The sequence below is a fragment of the Urocitellus parryii genome, chromosome 8 (assembly GCF_045843805.1).
Source record: "Urocitellus parryii isolate mUroPar1 chromosome 8, mUroPar1.hap1, whole genome shotgun sequence".
Taxonomy (NCBI): domain Eukaryota; kingdom Metazoa; phylum Chordata; class Mammalia; order Rodentia; family Sciuridae; genus Urocitellus; species Urocitellus parryii.
The window spans coordinates 104,180,849-104,193,796 of NC_135538.1; the positions used below are offsets into that span (position 1 = coordinate 104,180,849).

At 37.0% G+C, this 12,948-nt stretch overlaps 1 protein-coding gene across 2 annotated transcripts in view; it reads right to left on the reverse strand.

Annotated features, from left to right (window-relative positions):
- Cd2ap (CD2 associated protein) overlaps positions 1-8,614 on the reverse strand; it is a 103,418-nt gene extending 94,804 nt beyond the window's left edge. For both annotated transcript variants that reach the window (XM_026394463.2, XM_026394462.2), the window contains exon 1: positions 7,670-8,614. In XM_026394463.2, the coding sequence (XP_026250248.1) occupies positions 7,670-7,673 (4 nt within the window). In that variant the 5' untranslated portion in view covers positions 7,674-8,614. The remainder of the gene's footprint in view (positions 1-7,669) is intronic.
- Between the last annotated feature and the right edge of the window lie 4,334 nt (positions 8,615-12,948).

Here is a 12,948-nt window from a genome sequence, read left to right on the forward strand (position 1 = left end):
TTAAGAATCATAAAAATATTTGAAATAATCATTTGAGTTTCTCCATGTATCTAAGCATACATGAAAAATACAAACATACAAAAAGTAAAATTAAATTCTTCTAATAAAAGAATTGTTTGTTCACTTTTAGTGATTACAATTCACTAAAATGAACATTTTTCTATGAGAAAATATAGTTAAGTTATTATAAGAAGTTATCACTAATTAAATATCTAACAAAATAGCAAAATATCACAAAAAAAATATTTTCAGATAGATTCTTATTAGATTTTCAACAAACCTATAAGGTTTACATCCTAAAACTGTACTATTCAGTAGATAACCAGAAGCCACAGGTAATGACTGAGCACAAAACACAGGGCTAGTCCAACTGAGATGTTGTATAAATGTAAAAATACAAATCAGATTTCAAAGACAGAAAAATAAGTCAACTACCTCATTAACATTTTTATACTTAATTTATGTTGAAATAATGTGTTTTCTTTACTCCAACATAATGAAAAAATGGTCAAAATGTTAGCAATTCTTTTTTTGCAATATGACTACTAAAAAATTTAAAATTATATAATTTATCAATTTATTTATTTTCATTATTTGGTTTTCTGTTTTATTTATTATAGCTCAAAAGAATATATATGTAACCCATCACAGTAACAATTACACCTGTAATCCCAGCTACTTAGGAGACTGAGGCAGGACTGCAAGTTTGAGGACAGCCTGGGCAATTTAATCAAGTCCTGTCTCAAAAAATAAAAACAGTTGGGCAGGTACCTCAATAGTAAAATATACCTGAGTTTACTCTCTAGCACTATAAGTAAAAAGAAAAAGAAAAAAGGGAGAAGTCAGGATTTTGGACAAAAGTATATCATAGAGATCACCTCAGAAAGTTTGCTTCACTGTAAATACTCATTACCTGGAATAGAAGAAAAAATATTTTATCTACTGCTGCTGTAGTTTGGATCTTGAATGTCCCCCAAAGGCCTATGTGTTGAAGGCTAGCCTGTGGTGCTATTGGCAGGTAGTAGAATATTTAGTAGGTGGGGCCTACTGGAAGGAAATTATGGCACTGGAGGTATACACTCTAAAGGACATTGGGACCCCTGCCATTTTATTTATTTGTTTGGTTTTGCTTCTAGCTGGCATCAAATGAATAGGACTCCTCTGCCATGTGCTTCCATCATGATATACTACTCTGTGACCAGCCAAGAGACCGTGAACGAAAAGTTCTAAAACTGTGAGCCAAAATAAATCTTTCCTCCTTTTAAGTTGATTATCTCTGGTACTTTGTCACAATGCCAGAACACTAACACAACAGAACTGATGATACTCATGTATCATCACTAATCAAACTAAGAGATGACTAAATCTTATTTGCCTTCCAATGCAAAGAATTCATATTCTGATCTTCTTTACACTTCTCCTATTACAGTTTATTATTTCTGATCCTGGAATATCTCCTGTTAAAATACTACATTCCCTCTCTTGTTTGGACTCCTAATGAAGTCACATGTTAAATTTTATTCCTATTATGTTAAGCCTTATTCCTATCACAACACTACTAAACCATTCTAATAGATTTAGAATCAGAAGGAGGAAGAGACAAGATCATTAATATCAGAATCCAGATATTGTGAGAAGTTAAAGAAATTAAGACAAATACTTCTTGATTGATCTTTCATCTGTAGCTCCTTTTTGTTAACACTTCTTTTTTTTTTTTTTTTGAGGGGGGGGTGTTGCTAAAGATCAAACTCAGGGCCTCAAGCATGCTAGGCAAGCCTTCTACCACTAACCTGCATCATCAACCCAAACAGCTTTCATCTAATGTTGACAGTAACTGTTTGTTACTATAACAATACTTAAAAGTACTGTTCTACTAGAAACCCCTAGTGATTAGAAGTTACATAGTAACTCCCTTGGAACCTAGAATTACCTAGACATTCAATCATCAAAAAGAACCTAAACTAAACCAAAAGTGTGGTGGTGGTATACGATTGTAGTCTCAGCTAATCTGGAGGATAAGGCAGGAAGATCACTTGATCCCGGGAGTTCAAGGTCAGCCAGAGCAACATGATGATACTCTTTCCTCAAAAGAAAAAAAAAAAGAACCTGAGCTAAGTGATACTGATGAAGTATTAAAATAGATATTGGATTCAGATTCCCATGTTAGTTATCTCTGTTTTGCAAGTAAGTTAAAAAAAAAACAGAACAGTAGGCACTGGGGTTGTGGCTCAGTGGTGGGGTGCTCACCTAGCATGCATGAGGCACTGGATTCTATCCTCAGCACCACATAAATAAAAGATATTGTATCCACCTAAAACTAAAACAATACTTAAAAATAAATATAAAAAAAGAACAGTATCATGATGGGAAGTTTAGGGTACGCAAAATTTGGAAGATTATAAGTCTACTGGAGCTATTAGAAAGGACTGATGTGATACATTTAGGTTCTAGGAAACAGAGTCCATAACACTATCATGTCTGATACCAGATTAACATCTTTAGCCAGACAAAAAAAAGAACCGCCCCCGCCCCACACACCCCCCTCAAAAAAAAGAAAAAAAAAAAATATATATATATAACATACCCAAAAGAAAATGCCTACCTCACTTGGTGCTAAAATGGTCTCAGGTGGGAGAATTCCTAGAAAGATTATGAATCGAATTCTAACTGCTTTGTAGTGATACAAAGTCTGTAAAATAGTCTAAATATCTAAAACAAACCCAAAAGAAGGCTGAGGGGGAGTATGAGGAAGTACTAGAAAGGAATAATCAATCCAAAAGGAAAACAACGAAGGTCTTTCTAATAACTAGCCTAACACCACTTCAGTGAAATCAAGAGACCACGAATTAAAAGTACTTTAAAATTTCTCATGCCTTAGTTGCCCATTTATTCTTATGTTTGTAGTTTAACTATTTAACATCCTTGGGAATTACATACTTGTTTCTAAAACATAAAAGCATGCTGCAACTCTGTGATCTGCTCTCCTTTCAATCTGAAAGGAAAAAAATACAGGTGAAAAAAAAACAGCAAAGAAAAAAGCAGGCATATCAAATCCCTGGGACCAAATAAACAGAGGGGATGCTACAGACTATGAATATTCCCAAACCTTTAGATACGCAGAGGATGCCATGAATCTAAAATTTATTTGGAACCAATTATATCTCAGTTATAGATTCAGCTATTAATGTTGACTACTGATATAGTCTCAAGATAGATAACATATAGTAGCAGGTCCACAGCTGAGCAGCTCAACATCTTATCAGTATTACTATCCTAAACAGTTCCAATAACCAAACTCACTTTTATTCCGGAGAACAAATACCTATTTCGTATTTTTCTCATTAAAAAAAAAAAAAAAAAAAAAACTAGGGGCTGGGGATGTGGCTCAAGTGGTAGCGAGCTTGCCTGGCATGCATGCCGCCTGGGTTCGATCCTCAGCACCACATACAAACAAAGATATTGTGTCCGCCAATAACTAAGGAATAAATATTGAAAAATTCTCTCTCTCTCTCTCTCTCTCAAAAAAAAAAAAAAAATAAGTAAAAATAAAATTTAAAAGATTAAAAAAAAAACTAGACGGTGGCGGGGGCGCGCTGGAGTTGTGGCTCAGCGGTAGAGTGTTCGCCAATCCTCAGCACCACATATAAATAAATAAGTAAACTAAAGGAATTGTGTACAACTACAACTAAAATAAATATTAAAAAAAAAAAAATCTAGACCCTGTCTGGTTTCATTTCCCTGTAGCTAGGTCTCCAAGGCCTATTTCCAGACCCTGTTTCCTCCCTTCTCCCTTCACAATGCCATCCTGAAGCTCTACCTGGTGGCTTACTACCAACCAGCATCTCACTCCCACACCCAGCTGACGGGCTCCACCAGTCTACACACTAAATTTTGCTACACATATCCCTGATGTTGACATGCTGACGATAACTATAACTGAACTTCAATCCAGATTTCCCAAATTAGTGTTGGGAACTCATCTAGAAAGACTTACAGCCTGGCTGCTACTATTATTTAGCACCTAAATCCTGCTGGTGTTAAATCTGTATAGTAGATATCAATTCCTACAATCAAGTAAGTCACAGTTCCATTATAACGATTACTCAGTATTGTTTTATTCACCCTTTCTTTTCTGAATACAAATTCTGAAAATGTTCACATCTTTAACAACTTATTCATCCATTTACCAAGAAAAGAGGTCTACAACTTATTCACCCATTTACCAGGAAAAGAGGTCTGCCCTATACTCAGTGAAATCAAGAATCATTACACCTCTTTCTCTGCCTATCTTTGTGCCCTTGACACAATGATACCACTTCTTTATATACATCAGAAAATGAAACATTTTTACCATACTCAAAACACATTTAACAACAGGGAAAGATATTCCATTAAAAGAAAGGGGTTTTCACAGATTTGGATTAAGTATAAAAATTGGCAGGGAGGGGGAAAAATTTCCTATTACTTTTTTATGCTCTAGACTGTGTAACTGAAGTCAATTCTGAGGCTGAATTAGCAAGTATCCCCTATTGTATGTAAGCTAATGTATCTGTATGGATCAAGTTTTTCTCTAAATAGTACAATGTAAATGTAAAATAAATAAATTCTATTATAGAAGTGTGTGTGTGTGTGTGTGTGTGTGTGGTATATATCATCTAAACACACTGCAAGTTTCCATTTAAACTTCATGACTGACATGCTTTATATGTAAGTTTTTAGAATAAATTTAAACTCAAAAGTTCATAACCCTATCTGAAATTAACAAAAATTCAGTCCTTAAAATATGCTTACTCTTTCAAAAATAAAAATTCAAATTTAGCAACACTGTGCCATTTACTTTCATATTTCACTTCAAAATGCACAAATGTATTTTTGGAACAAATTTTTTTAAAAGTATTGCTTTGTATCTCCCAAAGATGTTCCCTAATTATTTCACATGAGAGCCTCATATTTCTTGAAAGACATTTTCCACATTTAACAAACATAAAAAATAAAAACAGGTTAATAGAAAATTCAAATGTCTCTAGTAATAAGTCATCCCACTTAAAAGTTTTTTCTAAGTAAGCTTATTTTTAATAATGGAGCTTCTCAGAGTATAACCAATACTGAAAAAGATAGTATCTTTCTACATAATTTCTGAAAGATTACACTACATAAAATTCTATTGATTTCTGCATTAGTATAGACTCATGTCCTCTCACTGGCCCTTGAAAGACAGTATTCTGTTTAAGGTCCCAACAAGAATCAAGGAAATCATTTAAAAATGAAAACATCCAGCAGCACTGGTAACTTCCTAAGCACTTTATAAGTATTCACTCACTCAGGCATTCTAACATCTATGAGATTCATACTTGAATCCCATTTTTAGATCAAGAAACTGAAGCACAGAGAGGTTAAGTAATTTGCTCAGTCACTCAGATAGGTGAGACCTCAGGAAATAAATTCCTATCCAGGGCCCCTGCTCTTAACTCTCTTAACTGTATCACTAAAGTGCAGAAACCATCACTCAGTAGGTATCCACATTAATCTCTCAAAAAAAATTTTTTTTCAGTTTTTCTTTCATTTTTGACAAATTATATAAAATCCCATGTAAATATTTTAGGCTACATCTTAAAAGATCGCTGATGAAAAAACCAAGCAAATGAACCTTAAAGAGGAAACTCCTTCAAATAAACTTGAGGATTTTAATATGGTTACATGACTAATAAATTTAAAGTATACATTCATATGAAAATGTATCACAAATATTTCTCATTTTAACAACAAATACCCCAATTAAGAGAAGTTCATAATTGAGTAGTCAAGTTGACAGTATGCTAACGTGGAACTTTACCAAACTTCACTTAACCAGAATATAACAACTCACTAAAAAAAGACCTCTGGCCAAATAGATATTATAATGTCCAAGTATTGGTATTCATTCACTTTTCCCACCAGAGGACCTCACACTGTTCAGTAAGGGTCTACTGGTTTTCCCCCATGTATAATCATAAATTTGCACATGATTTCCACACAGTCAAAAAAAAGAAAACGGAGAAGGAAGGGGGACACTAATTACAGTTACAAGCATAGAAAAGCAAAGTAGAGGGGAAAGCACCTATTTAAATAATTTCAAAATGGAAAGGAGTAATGTTAACAAACACTATCAACTATAATGCACCAATAAAAAATATGGAAAAAATGCAAAGAAGTATGTTATTTAGCATTTGGATCAAGTCCTATATATGATCCAACAGATTCTCAAGGCACACCAGCAACTAAAAAAGTAACAAATTATGACTTTACGTCATCAAAATAAATTTAATTATATTCTACATCCTATTTTAGATCGAGGTATACATTTAATTTTAGTATAATTTTCATCCAAAGCAGTTAGTGATTTTAAAATTTGATGCTTAAAGGAATAAGCCCACAATTACCCTGTAAGCTCAACTAATCAATTAAAAAGGAATTCATTCGAAGGATCCAAATAGCAAATATTTTATTTTACTGTTTCTGAGTTCAAGAGCACTTTGTTTATAAAAGGTACCTGAGAACAGGTGGTAAGTGAGGGGAACATAAAAATAGAAAATCTAAGAAAACAGAATAGCTAGGCAAGTGCCTATAAGCACTGTTCAAAGCATCATGCACAAAACAAAGGGTGGGCAGAGGGTGCCACATCAGCAGTATTCTATTTGTCCTGCTACTAAATCATTTGTTAGTTTCATGAATTATTCATTTCGGTAATGGTTTGTTGATATGAAGCGACACCAACTCTCAACTAGAAGCAGTGATAGAGTCCTCCTGATTTACTCCACTAAACTTGGATTTACTCTCACAGAACGTTCTCTCCCTTATGGTGGCCCAAATTTGATTTTTTAAAATATTCTTTTAAAAAAAAATGCTTTTAAATTTTAAAGAATATAGGAATTAGTGCCTAGCCTACACTGAACTTTTTAATCAAAAGAATCGTTACATCACTTGACAAAACTTTCCAAACCAAACTGCAATACATTCCCTAATTCCAAATAAAATTTTTAAAACACACAGCAACAACGTATAAGGCTTTGTACTTTTCTCTCCTCTAGCAAGGAAGTCTAACTCCAAACAGGAAACTACTCCTCACCGGGTTCAATACTGAATCCTACCAAACCCTAACCCAGTTGGGGAGGAGATTTAATGTTTAAGTACCAGCACATTTGCCTAGGTAGATCCAGACTAAAATACATATTATAGATTTCCTTTTCTCGAGTCATCTCTTGCTGCAAGTTTCAGCAAGGAAAAAAAAAAAAAAAAAACTTTGACAAAATGTGTACTTATATGTCCCTAAAAGTCCAATCTATACAAAGCCTCAGAGAAGACAAAGTGCCACTTTGTCAAGTTTTTCCGATCACCCTCCCCCATCCGAAGAGGGCGGCGCAGGGCAGTGGGCGCCGAGAGGTGGTCGGGCGTCCCAGCCCCCCTTCCCACACCTTGAGGTGAACAGGAGAAGGGGCGGAGAGGACAGCGCCCGAGAGCACCGCGAGAAGAACAAGGTGGGAGGCAGGGCTAGGAGGGGCGCCAGCGAGGGTGGAGTAGGGTGCTGCAGCGCGGGGGCTGAGCCCCGTAGCGTCCCCACTGAGGCTGACCAGGGAACCGCCTCCCCGGCTCGAGAGGGCCTGGACCGGCGGCGGGAAGCGCCCAACCTTACCCATGCTGGGGACTCCTGCGGGAAGAAGCCCGGCACCCGCTCTCCTCCTCCGCTGGCTCGCGCGGGCGCTCCTGAGACAGGAGGCGGGCCCAGCGCTCGGCTCTGGCCCCTCCTAAGCTCAGGTGGGGCGTGCAGGCGCCTCCATCCGCCCGCGGCAGTATCCGGCCAGTCTGTTCAGCGCGGCCCGTGAGGCAGCGACGATGGCAGCTCCTCACGCCTGGCCTCCGCCGAAGCCACGGCGGCGGGAGAGCCCTCCCCCCGCGCGCCCAGACGGCGGCTCTCCCACCCTTGTCGCTTCCGCAGGAGTTGGGACCCGCTGGTTCGTTCAGGCCGCCAGCTCCAACCCCGAGCGCCCGCCCAGCCTCAGAACCCGCCCCTAGCTGCTCCCTCAGGGCCCGGCGTCCTACAAGGCGACGCCAAAGACTGAGGTAAAGAGCCGGACAGAAGCCGGGAAGGTGCGGGGAAATGGGCCTGGATGAGGGAAATCTCGCGAGAACGTCCTCGTTCTCTTGGCCCCGCCCCCGATGAGCTGGAGTTTTTACCCAGCACGGGTCCTAGGGCTGTTGCCAGGTGCGGGGACGTCACGGCCCTGGTCGCGCGCCACCCGCGTCCAGGTACCCTGAGCGGATGAGAGAGCAGTATAAAGAAGCTACGCTTCTTCCTCCCCGCAGAACTTCAGAACAGCTGGGTAGGGCGTTTTGTCTGTTCTGTGGCCTGAAATGGATACAAAAGGTTTTTGCTGATAGGCAAAATAAGCTTGGGTTGCCCCACTTTCCGCGGTGGCGACGCGGGGTAAACTTTCTGCAGAGGAGCAGCTTATGGGAGTCAGCGAGAAGAATTGAGGACGCGCTTGATTTCGGTGTTGAGGGTTACCCCAGCAGCTGTTGGAACCCCGCAGTTTACCTTGCAAAGTCCCTATAGAACAGAGTAATTTGCTATTCGTGGGGGAAGAAAGAAAAATGAAAAACTAAGTACATAAATCTGTGTCACAGAAATAATTTATTACATTCTTTTAGTCTCTTGACAGCCGAAGATAACTTTCTGTTCTCTTCTGAAAATATAAGTTGTTACGTAACCATGGAAGAAAAATAGGCATCATGATTTGAAATATTGCCAGACATTTTTTTCTAGAGTCAATATGAAGGAGGGCATGGGATTATTATAATTAAATGTGGACTTTCTTAAAGTTATAAACAAGTATAATTAATTCATCCAGGTTTTTTTTTGTTTTGTTTTTTCCTCCTCTCCTGCTTAAGTAGACACAACTCCTGGGCAAATTGTGGAAGAAACATCTGTTGAACACCAACTATTGTGCCTACTGCTTTTTCAATAAATTATGCCATTTAATTCTCGAAGTCTTACAACACTAAAACCGCCTTGCCTTTGAAATCAGGCAGACCTTGGTTTCTGAAACTTAGCACAGGCATTTATTGGGGGTGGGCGGCTTTGGATAAATTAACATGGCTGGACTTCAGTTTTTAAGTTTGTTGAAAGAAATCTTTAAAATGCAGACTATGGTGTCAAACACAGAATAGCGACACTATAAATATCAGTTCCCACTATCTCTTACATGCCTGTTTTTACCATCTTTTAATTTTTTTTATTGCTTCCAAAGTTACCTACGGTAATACTAAACAGGAATTGTCAAACTCAGAAGCAGAGGCCAAAAAGGAGAAAAGAAAAGAAAATTACTATGTATACCTAAAAAGGTGTTGGCTGTGTGGTATTGAAATCATGGAACTTGTGCTTTCTTTAATCAACAAATACTTGTTGAGTAATATTTGTTCATTGTCTCCTACTGAACAAATCAAAAAAAAAAAAAAAAAAAGGATGAAGTACATACAGCCCTCATCCTCAAGGACTGCATTCTAACTAGGACATGAGACATGAATACATGAGGCTAATAAACAGGTAGTGAAAGTCAAATGCTTGAGATTTTATAGGAAAATAAATTACTACAGGCAGGGCAAACTATAGGGAGAAGGTGTGAATTGCACTAAAGCTTGAAGGAAGGCAGTAATTCCATCTGAAGATGTCCTAGAAGTAAAGAGTGGAAGTGGTTGTGCAAACAGAATATTCCTGAGCTTTTGAAAAATCTGTGCAGCTCAAGCAACCCATAAGAAAGTAGATCAAGCATGGCTAGGTAGTACATCAAGAGACCAAGGGAGGAGGATCACTTGAGCCCAGGCTATTTTTCCAGCATGGGCAAAATAGCAAGACCCTGTCTTTTTAAAGAATTAGTAGATAGTTTTAAGATTTTGAAAAATGAGGCTGGTGAGAGGCAGAAGAGAATTCATTGAAGGAGACAGAAAAAAAAAAAATCCATTGGAAGAGACCTAAATATCTAGGTCTCTTGAACCCTAGATATTTAAAGAAGAAAGGACAATAAATAGAACTGAAGAAAGGTTAAGGAAAACAAATGGGGAGTATTGTTTTGCCAATAAGGTCACATTAAAAAGTCTTATTTCAGGATATGTGTATATATAATAGGATATAATATGTAAAACTAGATATTTAGAATATATGTAACAAAATTCATATTAACCTTCATCAAATAGATAAGGTGACCACATTTTCTTAACCAGAGATCAGGTTCCATGATTTGACAGTGTGACAAAACATTTACAATCAGTTCTGTCCTAGAAATCCCGGGATCTGTAATATCCCCATAATAAGCAGTGTAGTTTAGAGTTTAAAAATTAAAATAAGCAAATTCAAAAGGCATTATCCCACTGAGGTAATGTTCCAATGTTGGATACAAAAATTAGAAGGATGAGGGAATAGGACCTATAAGAAGAGTTGAGTAAGTTGGAAAAAAAATAAATAACCATGATCCTAAAGTTAGTGCTATCTTCCAAACCAAAAAAATTATATTCAGGAATTTATTTTTAAACTTACAAAATGGTGCATAAAGACATTTTCTAAACCTTTAAGTGCTATGTAAATGTTGGTTATTAATTGTTCATAGAGCTCCTTTAATTAATTATCTTAATTACAATACCTATACTGTGAGGTCATTAAAGCTAAAAATCTACGATGCCCACCAGCCTATAATCCCAGCTAGTTGGGAAGCTGAAGTAAGAGGATTCCAAGTTCAAAGCCAATTTCAGAAATTTAGTGAGATCTCATCTCAAAACAAAAGTTGAAAATTTCCCTGCTCAAACCGATGACCCATCAGATTGTGATAAAATATTATTTCACTAGAAATTTGGGGGATATGCTCATATAAGACAACTCTATAAGCACTTTTCATTATTGCATTTTCAGAGCTGGGGATATAGCTCAGTTGGTTGAGTGCTTACCTTGCATGCACAAGGCCCTGGGTTCACCATCAAAGAAAAAAGAAAAAGAAATCATTATTGCATTTTCAGAAAAAGTGTAACTAAAAATATGATGACCCCATCAAAATGAATCACCACTTTGCCTACTGCAAGGACCTTTTTAATAATCATATGCCAATATCAAAGAACTGGGCTATCATAATAGGGAAATCATAGGAGCTTCATAGGTCCTCAACAGGAGTCTCTTTTAAAAAGTATTACTCTCCCAAAATGTTACAACTGGCCCCTTATGAAGAGACAGATACTTTAAGTAATCCCAAATGACAAATGCATTTGCATTTTTCAAATATCAGCCAAATTTTGCACATAATATTATATAAAGAATTTCAAGTAATGAACACATTAATTCAAGTCAACACTTACTGAGCATTCATTTTAAATGAGTAGCTGCTACTTGGAAAATATGATCCCTGCCATTAAAAGAGGAAGTATTGGGGATCCTCTTGGGGGAACATTGGGGTTGACTGACAAAGTTGAGAAAGGGTAATCAGCCAGCCAGGACAAAGACATGTGGACAGCCAAAAGCCTAGAGAGCCAGGCTTTAGTGGATCAAAGTCAAACAAGGGAGGCCCTCTGTGCCATGGGAATGATCTGCACTGTTATCCTAGACAAGTTAATGAAGGATGTTAAGTAGTTAATTGATTTTTCTTTTAGCTACATCTACAATCACAGGGGAAAAAAGTGCTAATGTCTCAAAAAAATAGGTACAAAAATTTGGTTCAATAAGCATTGATTAAGTATGTACTACTCTTAATCAACTAGTAAAAAAATTTTTACTAGTATAAAATAACATTTAAACCAATGTAATGTATAGGGCATGACAGATGTGAGGAACTCTGAGAGATGTAATACAATACACACTCTCCCTTTAAGGAATGTGATTTCTGGCTTAAAAGGCTAAGAAATGCTAACTGATATTAAATAACTTGCTGTTATTTAAATAAAATTCACTGTATTAGCTAGGTGTGGTGGTGCACTTCTATATCTCAGCAGTTTGGGAGACTGAGGCAGAAGGATCTCAAGTTCAAGTCCGGTCTCAGAAACTATAAATAAATAAAAAGGACTGGGGATGTAACTCAGTGAGTAAGCACCCCTGGGTTTAATCCCCTGTACCAAAAAAAAAAAAAAAAAAAAAAAAATTCACCCTATTGGAGAGAAACTGCATTGAGAGTGACATATCTCAGACAAATAAACTGGACACATTTTCATCTTAGTAAGGCATTTGCAATATTCCTATTTGAATCTCTGCAAATTTTAAACAGTAAATACAAGTGACTGTTGCTCAACAATCAGGTGATTTTTATACACATTACAAGTTACACTACTACAGGGTAGCTTTTTAAAAAGCTGGAATACTAGTAATCTGTATTTAATTTATTCAGGATCTTTTATAAATTACAAAGGACAAATTCTCTTTTTTAAGTAGAAACTCGTGGGAACTCTCAATAGAGGATTTCATCTATAATCATTATCTCTTAGACACCATCTAAGCATTTGTGTGTATCAGGCCTCACGTGACCCTAAATGGCATTCATCCAATTATTACATTGCTATGGTTCTGCCAACCTAGCCATAAACTGTTTCCGAAACAAGAAGTAAGAACTTTATTTCAGGTCTCTACTTAACTCCCTTAACTAACAGATGATAATAAGATTTATTTCCTGTCTAATGTTGGAACTTTTAAATTCACTGTTCAGAATTTTTTTCTTTTGTAATGCTGGAGATTGAATGGCATTATTTTGATGCCCAGAGTTAAATGCCTGCCAAAGCTTAAAAAAAAAAAAAAAAAAAAAAAAAAAGCTCATAAACCAAGATATTGCTCTCTGCTTATTTCTGAGAATTCACATTCCATTCTGCCAGTTTCCAGGCCACATCTCACCACTCCCACGACTAAACCACATTCTATATGTGGCTCATAAGCAATTCTCCTCAACCTCC